Source organism: Somniosus microcephalus, unplaced genomic scaffold (genome assembly GCF_052327205.1).
Source record: "Somniosus microcephalus isolate GS21.2 unplaced genomic scaffold, FLI_Smic_1.0 unresolved_chr1, whole genome shotgun sequence".
NCBI classification, from domain to species: Eukaryota; Metazoa; Chordata; class Chondrichthyes; order Squaliformes; family Somniosidae; genus Somniosus; species Somniosus microcephalus.
In genome coordinates this window covers 45,115,212-45,127,431 of record NW_028225179.1, presented here as the reverse complement: position 1 = coordinate 45,127,431, position 12,220 = coordinate 45,115,212, and the positions used below count along the sequence as shown (strand labels likewise).

Sequence of the window (12,220 nt, the reverse complement as noted above, 5' to 3'; positions counted from 1 at the left end):
CTAACGCACTGTGACACCCGGTCCCAGAGGGGGAAAGGACAGTGTATCTAACGCACTGTGACACCCGGTCCCAGAGGGAGAAAGGGCAGTGTATCTACCACACTGTGACACCCGGTCGCAGAGAGGGAAAGGACAGTGTATCTAATGCACTGTGACACCCGGTCCCAGAGGGGGAAAGGACAGTGTATCTAACGCACTGTGACTCCCGGTCCCAGAGGGGAAAGGACAGTGTATCTAACGCACTGTGACACCCGGTCCCAGAGGGAGAAAGGACAGTGTATCTAACGCAATGTGTCACCCGGTCCCAGAGGGGGAAAGGACAGTGTATCTAATGCACTGTGACACCCGGTCCTAGAGGGGGAAAGGGCAGTGTATCTAACGCACTGTGACACCCGGTCCCAGAGGGGGAATGGACAGTGTATCTAACGCACTGTGACACCCGGTCCTAGAGGGGGAAAGGGCAGTGTATCTAACGCACTGTGACACCCGGTCCCAGAGGGGGAATGGAGAGTGTATCTAACGCACTGTGACACCTGGGCCCAGAGGGGGAAAGGACAGTGTATCTAACGCACTGTGACACCCGGTCCTAGAGGGGGAAAGGGCAGTGTATCTAACGCACTGTGACACCCGGTCCCAGAGGGGGAATGGAGAGTGTATCTAACGCACTGTGACACCCGGTCCTAGAGGGGGAAAGGGCAGTGTATCTAACGCACTGTGACACCCGGTCCCAGAGGGGGAAAGGACAGTGTATCTAACGCACTGTGACACCTGGGCCCAGAGGGGGAAAGGACAGTGTATCTAACACACTGTGACACCCGGTCCCAGAGGGGGAAAGGACAGTGTATCTAACACACTGTGACACCTGGGCCCAGAGGGGGAAAGGACAGTGTATCTAACACACTGTGACACCCGGTCCCAGAGGGGGAAAGGACAGTGTATCTAACGCACTGTGACACCCGGTCCCAGAGGGGGAAAGAACAGTGTATCTAACGCACTGTGACACCCGGTGACCTACCTGTGTCTTGCGAATCCGTAGATCTGCAGACGATCTGTTCTGTCCCTCCTCCTGTTCGATGCTCTGTTCGATGGCTGGGGATTGAAAGAAAAAAGATACGGTGTCGGAGATTTACCCAGCGTGTGTGCGTGTGATAGGTGATTGCCGACAGACATTTATACAGCGCCTTTAACAAAGTGAAATGTCCCAAGGCACTTTATAGGAGCGATATCAGACAAAATGTGGCATCGAGACACCTAAGGAGGTATCAGGACAAATGCTTCGTCAAAGAGCTAGTTTTTAAGGAGCATCTTAAAGGAGGAGAGAGGTGGAGAGTTTTGGACAGGGAATTCCAGAGCTTAGGGCCCAGGCAACAGAAGGCACGGCCACCAATGGTTGAGCGATTATAATCAGGGATTCTCAAGAGGGCAGAATTAGAGGAGCGCAGATATCTCAGGTGTTGTGGGGCTGGAGGAGATTACAGGGATAGGGAGGGGCGAGGGCCATGGAGGGATTTGAAAACAAGGATGAGAATTTTGAAATCGAGGTGAAGCTTAACCGGGAGCCAATGTAGGTCAGCGAGCACAGGGGTGATGGGCGAACGGGACTTGGTGCGAGTTAGGACACGGGCAGCCGATTTTTGGATGACCTCAAGTTTACGTCGGGTGGAATGTGGGAGGCCAGCCAGGAGTGCGTTGGAATAGTCGAGTCTGGAGGTAACCAAGGCATGGATGAGGGTTTCAGCAGCAGATGAGCTGAGGCAAAGGCAGAGATGTGTGATGTTACGGAGGTGGAAATAGGCAGTCTTAGTTATGCTGTGGATATGTGGTCGGTAGCTCATTTCAGGGTCAAATATGACACCAAGGTTGCGAACAGTGTGGTTCAGCCTCAGACAGATGTTAGGGAGAGGGATGGAGTCAGTGGCTCGGGAACGGAGTTTGTGGCGGGGATTGAAAACAATGGCTTCGGTCTTCCCAATATTTAATTGGGGAAAATTTCTGCTCATCCAGAACTGGACATCAGGCAAGCAGTCTGACAATTTAGAGACCGTGGAGAGGTCGAGGGAAGAGATGGTGAGGTAGAGCTGGGTGTTGTCAGCGTACATGTGGAAACTGATGTTGTGTTTTCAGATGATGTCGCCAAGGGGCAACATGTAGATGAGAAATAGGAGGGGGCCAAGGATAGATCCTCGGGGGACACCAGAGGTAACGATGTGGGAGCGGGAAGAGAAGCCGTTGCAGGTGATTCTCTGGCTACGATTAGATAGATAAGAATGGAACCAGGCGAGTGCAGTCTCACCCAGCTCGATGACGGTGGAGAGGCGTTGGAGAAGGATGGCGTGGTCAACCATGTCAAAGGCTGCAGACACGTCAAGAAGGACGAGGAGGGATAGTTTACCTTTGATGAGAGCCATTTCGGTACTGTGGCAGGGTGGAAAGCTGATTGGAGGGATTCAAACAGGGAATTGCGGGAAAGATGGGCACGGATTTGGGAGGCGACAACACATTCAAGGACTTTGGAGAGGAAAAGGAGGTTGGAGATAGTTTGCAAGGACAGAGGGGTCAAGGGTGGGTTTTTTTGAGGAGAGGGGTGATGACGGCAGATTTGAAGGAGAGGGGGACAGTACCCGAGGAGAGAGAACCGTTAACAATATCAGTTAACGTGGGTCCTTACGTGTGTCTTCGGATGATGTCACTGAGGGGCAGCATGGAGATAAGAAATAGGAGGGAGGTGGGGGGGCAAGGATTGAATCCACTGATTGGGGCTGGATTGGGGGGAGGTGGCGGAGGTTAAGCGGGCAGGAGAGCTGAGGGACATGGAAAGATTGGTTAGGCCCCAGCTGGAGTGTGTTGTGGCCAATTCTGGGCACCATACTTTAGGAAGGATGTCAAGGCCTTGGAAAGGGTGCAGAGGAGGTTGACCAGAATGGTACCAGGGATGAGGGACTTCAGTTACGTGGAGAGACTGGAGAAGCTGGGGTTGTTCTCCTTAGAGCAGAGAAGGTTAAGGGGAGATTTAATAAGAGGTGTTCAAAATCATGGCCGGTGTTGATAGAGTAAATAAGGAGAAACTGTTTCCAGTGGCGGGAGGGTCGGTAACCAGAGGACACAGATTTAAGGCGATTGGCAAAAGAACCAGAGGGGGAGATGAGGAGAATGGGCTAAAAATTCAGTGGCGCCCCGTTTGGGCGCCGGAAGTCCCGCCCCGGAAGGAGCCGGGAGCGCCAGCGGGATATTCAGTTTGAGCGCCCCAAACGGAAGCGCGGCGCTGCTCGAGGTGCCCCGCCTCCCTCTTGGGGCGCTGAAACTGAATATCGCAGCGGAACGTGCCGCAGCGCCACACGCTGCGGCACGGCGCACTGCGGGCCTTCCTCCCCTTCTTAAAAGGAGAGGGGCCTTCACCAGCGCGATCTCTGATCGCGAGTGCTGGCAAAAGAGCCCGGCACCAAGGAGAAGTGCCGGGCTCTTGGGACACAGCCAGCACTGCCCGGGGTGGGGGGGGGGTGGGGGTAGAGGATCAGGAGGCCGGGGAGGGCGGCGCGAGGAGGTGCTGGCAGGCGGCCAGCGAAAAAAATGGCCGCCCCGCACCTCCCCTTTAATTAGCGCCACTACCGCCACAGGTAGGCCCCCCTGAACTGGTCGTGAATTGCGACCGGCGCTACGGGGAGGGGGGGGCGTGACCCAATATCGCGTTCGGGGTGGTCGTGGGGCGCTGTGCACACCGATGACATCATCGGTGACGGCACAGCACTACAGGCTAACGCCGCCATTAGCGCCCCGCTAAGTTTTGCGGGAGGCGTGGCCAGTGGCGCTAAAACCACTAGGTGTCCTCTTTAGGCGCTAACTGGTGGCGCAGCCCACCGAATTTCTAGGCCAATGTATTTTACGCAGCGAGTTGTTGTGATCTGGAATGCGCTGCCTGAAAGGGCGGTGGAAGCAGATTCAATAGTAACTTTCAAAAGGGAATTGGATAAATACTCGAAGGGGAAAAATTTAGAGGGAATGGGGAAAGAGCAGGGGAGTGGGACTAATTGGAGAGCTCGACCAAAGAGCCGGCACAGGCATGATGGGCCGAATGGCCTCCTTCTGTGCTGCATCGTTCTTATTCCATATCAAACGCCAGCGTTCTTCCAACCGGGAGAGGCATCGCAGTGAGGTATTCAGACAGAAACCCGCCTCGCACTTGCCCAACGAGGGAGGGCCACTCACTTTTTAACTTGGAGCGGACTTTATTGGCAGTTTTCTTGATGTCAGCGGTTAAATCCTCCAGTTCCTGTTTAATTTCTGCAGGGAAAAGGAATAGATCAGAACGACTGCTGGAAGTGAGCCTCCTCTCATAGTATCACACGGTATTGACAGCACAGAAACAGGCCATTCGGCCCAACTGGTCCGTGCCGGTGTTTCTGCTCCACACCAGCCTCCTCCCACCCCGGCAACATAACCTTCTATTCCTTTCTCCCTCGTGTGTTTATCCAGCTTCCCCTGAAATGAATCGATACTATTCGCCTCAACTCCCTGTGGTAGCGAGTTCCACATTCTCACCACTCTCTGGGTAAAGAAGTTTCTCCTGAATTCCCTATTGGATTTATCAGTGACTATCTTATATTAATGCCCCCTAGTTCTGGTCTCCCCCACAAGTGGAAACATCTTCTCTACGTCTACCCCATCGAAACCTTTCATCATCCTAAAGACCTCGATCAGGTCGCCCCTCAGCCTTCTCTTTTCTAGAGAAAAGAGCCCCAGCCTGTTCAATCTTTCTCGATAGCTATAACCTCTCAGTCTGGTATCATTCCAGTGAATCTCTTTTGCATCTTCACCAGTGCCTCTATATCCTTTTTATAATATGGAGACCAGAACTGTGCACAGTGCTCCAAGTGTGGTCTAACCAAGGTAAATGGAGACCAGAACTGTGCACAGTGCTCCAAGTGTGGTCTAACCAAGGTACATGGAGACCAGAACTGTGCACGGTGCTCCAAGTGTGGTTTAACCAAGGTAAATGGAGACCAGAACTGTGCACAATGCTCCAAGTGTGGTCTAACCAAGGTAAATGGAGACCAGAACTGTGCACAATGCTCCAAGTGTGGTCTAACCAAGGTAAATGGAGACCAGAACTGTGCACAGTGCTCCAAGTGTGGTCTAACCCAGGTAAATGGAGACCAGAACTGTGCACAGTGCTCCAAGTGTGGTCTAACCAAGGTATATGGCGACCAGAACTGTGCACAGTGCTCCAAGTGTGGCCTAACCAGGGTATATGGAGGCCAGAACTGTGCACAGTGCTCCAAGTGTGATCTAACCCAGGTATATAGAGACGCGAACTGTGCACAGTGCTCCAAGTGTGGTCTAACCCAGGTACTAGCGGTTTTAGCAGGCTTAAAAGTGGATAAATCCCCAGGCCCAGACGAGATGCATCCCAGGCTGCTGTGTGAGGCAAGGGAGGAGATTGCAGGGGCAGCAAAAATGGCCGCCCACCACCTCCATTTTAACTAGCGCCGCCCAGGTCGCAGGTAGGCCCCCCCTGATCCCGGCGGACATTGCGCCCGACGTTAAGTCGGGGAGCGCCACACAATATCACAGACAGGGTGCGAGTGGGACGCTGTGCATGGCGTTGAGTGTCGCGGGAGGCATTAGTGCCGCCGGGAGGCGCAAATCAACCGACTTTAGCCCCCATCGAGGCCAGAACTGTGCGCCGTGCTCCAAGTGCGGTCGAACCAAGGTTCTGTACAAGTTTAACATAACTTCTGATTTTCAATTCTGTCCCTCTAGAACGTGAAAGATCCCGTGGCCACTCTTTCGAAGAAGAGCAGGGGGGAGTTCTCCCCGGTGTCCTGGGGCCAATAATGTATCTCTCAACCAACACAACAAAAACAGATGATCTGCTCATTATCAAATTGCTGGAGAGGTACCACCAACGCTGCCTCCGCAAGATCCTGCAAATCCATTGGCAGGATAGGCGCACCGACGTCAGTGTTCTCGCTCAGGCCAACATCCCCAGCATCGAAGCTTTGACCAGGCTTGATCAGCTCCGATGGGCGGGTCACATCGTCCGCATGCCCGATACGAGACTTCCCAAAACAAGCGCTCTACTCGGAGCTCCGGCACGGCAAGAGAGCCCCAGGTGGGCAGAGGAAACGCTTCAAGGACACCCTCAAAGCCTCCTTGAAAAAGTGTAACATCCCCACCGACACCTGGGAATCCCTGGCCCAAGACCGCACAAAGTGTAGGAGAAGCATCCGGGAAGGTGCCGAACACCTCGAGTCTCTTCGCCGGGAATAAGCGGAAGCCAAGCGCAAGGAGCGCATGTCAACCCAAGCACCCCACCCACCCACCCCTTCAACCACCGTCTGCCCCACCTGTGACAGAGACTGTAGGTCCCACATTGGACTCATCAGTCACCTGAGAACTCATTTTCAATGTGGAAGCAAGTCATCCTCGGTTCCGAGGGACTGCCTAAGAAGTAGTAGTTTGTGGGAGCTTGCTGTGTGCAAATTGGCTGCCGCGTTTCCCACATTACAACAGTGACTCCACTTCAAAAAGTACTTCACTGACTGTAAAGCGCTTTGAGACGTCCGGTCTTTACTTCTTAATTAAAAAAAATGAACTCCAGTGCTTGTTTTGTTTATTTTTATGGCCTTATTAACCTGCGTCGCCACTTTTAGTGATTTGTGTATCTGTACATTGAAAGACTTGCATTTATGTAGCGCCTTTCACGACCACCAGATGTCCCAAAGCGCTTCACCGCTGATGAAATATTTTGTAGTCACGGTTGTAATGTAGGAAACGCGGCAGGCTATCGGCGCACAGCAAGATCCCACAAACAGGCATTGCGATAATGACCGGATAATCTGTTTTAGTGATGTTGATTGAGGGATAAATGCTGGTCCCAGCTCGCCGAGGGGAACTCCCCTGCTCCTCTTCAGAATAGTGTTGTGGGGTTTTACATCCGCCCGAGAGGGCAGACGGGGCTCCTCGGTTTAATGTCTCATCTAAAAGAAGGCACCTCCGACAGTGCAGCGCTCCCTCAGTACTGCCCCTCCGACAGTGCGGCGCTCCCTCAGTACTGCCCCTCCGACAGTGCAGGGCTCCCTCAGTACCATGCTCCCTCAGTACTGCCACACCGACAGTTCGGCGCTCCCTCAATACTACCTCTCCGACTGAGCAGCGCTCCCTCAGTACCGACCCTCCGACAGTGCGGCGCTCCCTCAGTACTGCCCCTCCGACAGTGCGGCGCCCCCTCAGTGCCGCCCCTCCGACAGTGCGGCGCTCCCTCAGTACTGCCCCTCCGACAGTGCAGCGCTCCCTCAGTACTGCCCCTCCGACAGTGCAGTGCTCCCTCAGTACTGCCCCTCCGACAGTGCAGCGCTCCCTCAGTACTGCCCCTCCGACAGTGCAGTGCTCCCTCAGTACTGCCTCTCCGACAGTGCAGCGCTCCCTCAGTACTGCCCCTCCGACAGTGCGGCGCTCCCTCAGTACTGCCCCTCCGACAGTGCGGCGCTCCCTCAGTACTGCCCCTCCGACAGTGCGGCGCTCCCTCAGTACTGCCCCTCTGACAGTGCGGCGCTCCGAGTACTGGCAACCGGGGAGTGTCGGTCTGGATTAAGGGGGCTCAGGTCTCTCGAGTGTATGGGGCATGAGCCCACGACCTTCTGGGTCAGAGGTGAGAGAGAGACCCCTACTGGGCCGTGGCTGACGCCTAGTCTTAAGCTTTCTGCTTATTGTGTTTCCCTGGAACAACCCACGGCCCCTGGTTGTGCGAGGGAAGTGTGCGAGAGCTGTGCTCAGGATAGGACCACATTTGCCTCCCACTCCCGCACCATTCCTGATGCCTATGATTCCTTGCGGGATGGTGCGATACCAGCTCATCCTACACTTGTACAACATAGGAAAATAGGAACCTAGGAACAGGAGGAGGCCATTCAGCCCCTCGAGCCTGTTCCGCCATTCAATGAGATCATGGCTGATCTGCGACCTAACTCCATCTACCCGCCTTTGGCCCATATCCTTTAATACCTTCACATAAGAACCTAAGAAATAGGAACAGGAGCTGGCCATTTGGCCCTTCGAGCCTGCTCCGCCATTCAATAAGATCATAGCTGAACTTCTTTCTACCTCATCTCCACTTTCCCACACTATCCCCGTATTCCTTGATTCCTTTAATATCCAAAAATCTATCACTCCTGTCTTGAATATACTCAACGACTGAGCCTCCACCGCCCTCTGGGGGAGAGAATTCCAAAGATTCACCGCCCTCTGAGTGAAGACATTTCTCCTCATCTCGGTCCTAAATGGCCGACCCCTTATTCTGAGACTGTGACCCCTGGTTCTAGACTCCCCAGCCAGGGGAAACATCCTCCCTGCATCTACCCTGTCAAGCCCTGTTTCAATGAGATCACCTCTCATTCTTCTAAACTCTAGAGAATATAGGCCTAGTCTACTCAATCTCTCCTCATACGACAATCCCCCCATCCCAGGAACCAGTCTGGTGAACCTTCGTTGCACTCCCTCTATGGTAAGTATATCCTTCCTTAGGTAAGGAGACCAAAACTGTGCACAATACTCCAGGTGTGGTCTCACCAGGGCCCTATATAATTGCAGTAAGACGTCTTTACTCTTATATTCAAATCCTCTGGTAATAAAGGCCAACATACCATTTGCTTTCCTAATTGCTTGCTGTACCTGCATGTTAACTTTCAGTGATTCGTGTATAAGGACACCTTTGGTTAACAGAAAGCTATCAATCTCCGATTTAAAATTAACAATCAATTGCCGTTTGCGGAAGAGAGTTCCAAATGTCTACCAGACTGTGTGTAGAAGTGTTTCCTAACTTTGCCCCTGAAAGGTCTGGCTCTAATTATTAGACTCTGCCCCCGAGTCCTAGAATCCCCAACCAGCGGAAATAGTTTCTCTCTCTCTCTACCCTATCGGTTCCCCGTAATATTCTGAAAATGTCAATCAAATCAACCCTTAACCTGCTAAATTGTAGGGGATAAAACCCAAGTTTGACTAATCTCTCCTCGTAATTTAACCCTTGGAGTCAAGGTATTATTCCCAAGGGTAGTGCCCAGAACTGCTCACTCCTGCTCCACCTTCCCAGTATTCGCTCCACACATTGAGCCCAGGCAGAGGGCAGTGGTGGGTCATTTGAACATTGGTGGGGGGGGAAGATACGTTGCAACCGAGCCCCAATCCTGTCCTCACCCGACAGCCCAGGCTCCTGGGCCTTTCCTGCTCTGTGTGTGTGTGTGTGTGTGTGTGGCTCAGTACCACACCGGGTGTGAGATCAGGCTAACTCAGCACTAGGCCGGGGATGGAGCCTGGGCCTTTCCTGCTCTCTGTGTGTGTGTGTGTGTGTGTGTGTGTGTGTGTGTGTGTGTGTGTGTGTGTGTGTGGGGCTCAGTACCACAACAGGTGTGAGATCAGGCTAACTCAGCACTAGGCCGGGCATGGAGCCTGGGCCTTTCCTGCTCTGTGTGTGTGTGTGTGTGTGTGTGTGTGTGTGTGTGTGTGTGGGGCTCAGTACCACACCGGGTGTGAGATCAGGCTAACTCAGCACTAGGCCGGGGATGGAGCCTGGGCCTTTCCTGCTCTGTGTGTGTGTGTGTGTGTGTGTGTGTGTGTGTGTGTGTGTGTGGCTCAGTACCACACCGGGTGTGAGATCAGGCTAACTCAGCACTAGGCCGGGGATGGAGCCTGGGCCTTTCCTGCTCTGTGTGTGTGTGTGTGTGTGTGTGGGGCTCAGTACCACACCGGGTGTGAGATCAGGCTAACTCAGCACTAGGCCGGGGATGGAGCCTGGGCCTTTCCTGCTCTGTGTGTGTGTGTGTGTGTGTGGCTCAGTACCACACCGGGTGTGAGATCAGGCTAACTCAGCACTAGGCCAGGCATGGAGCCTGGGCCTTTCCTGCTCTGTGTGTGTGTGTGGGGCTCAGTACCACACCGGGTGTGAGATCAGGTTAACTCAGCACTAGGCCGGGGATGGAGCCTGGGCCTTTCCTGCTCTGTGTGTGTGTGTGTGTGTGTGTGGGGCTCAGTACCACACCGGGTGTGAGATCAGGCTAACTCAGCACTAGGCCGGGGATGGAGCCTGGGCCTTTCCTGCTCTCTGTGTGTGTGTGTGTGTGTGTGTGTGTGTGTGTGTGTGTGTGTGTGTGTGTGTGTGTGTGGGGCTCAGTACCACACCGGGTGTGAGATCAGGCTAACTCAGCACTAGGCCGAGGATGGAGCCTGGGCCTTTCCTGCTGTGTGTGTGTGTGTGTGTGTGGGGCTCAGTACCACACCGGGTGTGAGATCAGGCTAACTCAGCACTAGGCCAGGCATGGAGCCTGGGCCTTTCCTGCTCTGTGTGTGTGTGTGGGGCTCAGTACCACACCGGGTGTGAGATCAGGCTAACTCAGCACTAGGCCGGGGATGGAGCCTGGGCCTTTCCTGCTCTGTGTGTGTGTGTGTGTGGGGCTCAGTTTCACACTGGGTGGCCTAATTGTATACGGCGGGCTAATCCGATGGCTGGAATCGTAAAACGCAAGAGCCTGATTAGCTGCCGGGAGTTCTGGGACAGGCGGGCACTTGTGAGGGGCGCGGGGTCAAAGATCACTGCATTGCCCAACTCGCACCCCACGTACAGCCCTCCCCCACCCCAGCCCTGCCCCCACAGGCCCATTAATCCTTTCACTTACTGTCATCAGGGTTCGGTGCGGCGAGAATAGCGCTGTGCTGTTTCTTGACTCTGTCCACGTCCTCCGAGAGCTTCTCAATGCAGCTGCGGATTTCCTCGACCTGTTGACAGTCCAAATTTGCATTAATGACCCAAGTCAAGGCCAATCCCCAAACTAATCCCACTGCCCCGCTCTCTCCCCATAGTCCTGTATCAATCCCCAACAATCCCACTGCCCCGCTCTCTCCCCTTGGCCCTGTATCAATCCCCAAACTAATCCCACTGCCCCGCTCTCTCCCCATAGCCCTGTATCAATCCCCAAACTAATCCCACTGCCCCGCTCTCTCCCCATAGCCCTGTATCAATCCCCAAACTAATCCCACTGCCCCGCTCTCATCATAGCCCTGTATCAATCCTCAAACTAATCCCGCTGCCCCGCTCTCTCCCCATAGCCCTGTATCAATTCCCAAACTAATCCCACTGCCCCGCTCTCTCCCCATAGCCCTGTATCCATCCCCAAACTAATCCCGCTGCCCCGCTCTCTCCCCACAGCCCTGTATCAATTCCCAAACTAATCCCACTGCCCCACTCTCTCCCCATAGCCCTGTATCAATCCCCAAACTAATCCCACCGCCCCGCAATCTCCCCAAAGCCCTGTATCAATCCCCAAACTAATCCCACTTCCCCGCTCTCTCCCCATAGCCCTGTATCAATCCCCAAACTAATCCCACTGCCCCGCTCTCTCCCCGTAGCCCTGTATCAATCCCCAAACTAATCCCACTGCCCCGCTCTCTCCCCACAGCCCCGTATCAATTCCCAACTAATCTCACTGCCCCGCTCTCTCCCCGTAGCCCTGTATCAATCCCCAAACTAATCCCACTGCCCCGCTCTCTCCCCACAGCCCTGTATCAATCCCAAACTAATCCCACTGCCCCGCTCTCTCCCCATAGCCTTGTATCAATCCCAAACTAATCCCACTGCCCCGCTCTCTCCCCATAGCCCTGTATCCATCCCCAAACTAATCCCACTGCCCCGCTCTCTCCCCATAGCCCTGTATCAATCCCCAAACTAATCCCACTGCCCCGCTCTCCCCCCATAGCCCTGTATCAATCCCCAAACTAATCCCACTGCCCCGCTCTCTCCCCAAAGCCCTGTATCAATCCCCAAACTAATCCCACTGCCCCGCTCTCTCCCCATAGCCCTGTATCAATTCCCAAACTAATCCCACTGCCCCGCTCTCTCCCCATAGCCCTGTATCAATTCCCAAACTAATCCCACTGCCCCGCTCTCTCCCCATAGCCCTGTATCAATCCCCAAACTAATCCCACTGCCCCGCTCTCTCCCCATAGTCCTGTATCAATCCCCAAACTAATCCCACTGCCCCGCTCTCTCCCCATAGCCCTGTATCCATCCCCAAACTAATCCCACTGCCCCGTTCTCTCCCCATAGCCCTGTATCAATCCCCAAACTAATCCCACTGCCCCGCTCTCTCCCCATAGTCCTGTATCAATCCCCAAACTAATCCCACTGCCTCGCTCTCTCCCCATAGTCCTGTATCAATCCCCAAACTAATCCCAC

General features: G+C 54.2%; 1 protein-coding gene and 1 long non-coding RNA gene across 2 annotated transcripts in view; one reads left to right on the top strand and one right to left on the bottom strand.

Annotated features, from left to right (window-relative positions):
- The window catches only part of LOC147094891 (uncharacterized), a 58,111-nt gene extending 51,520 nt beyond the window's left edge, over positions 1-6,591 (top strand). The window contains exon 3 of the long non-coding RNA XR_015074759.1: positions 5,758-6,591. This is a non-coding gene — a long non-coding RNA (uncharacterized LOC147094891). The remainder of the gene's footprint in view (positions 1-5,757) is intronic.
- stx1b (syntaxin 1B) overlaps positions 1-12,220 on the bottom strand; it is a 49,633-nt gene that overhangs the window by 23,094 nt on the left and 14,319 nt on the right. The window contains exons 3-5 of the mRNA XM_085974517.1: positions 10,665-10,764; positions 4,204-4,278; positions 1,016-1,089 (exon numbers count right to left, since the gene is read on the bottom strand). Of these exons, the coding sequence (XP_085830643.1) occupies positions 1,016-1,089; positions 4,204-4,278; positions 10,665-10,764 (249 nt within the window). The remainder of the gene's footprint in view (positions 1-1,015; positions 1,090-4,203; positions 4,279-10,664; positions 10,765-12,220) is intronic.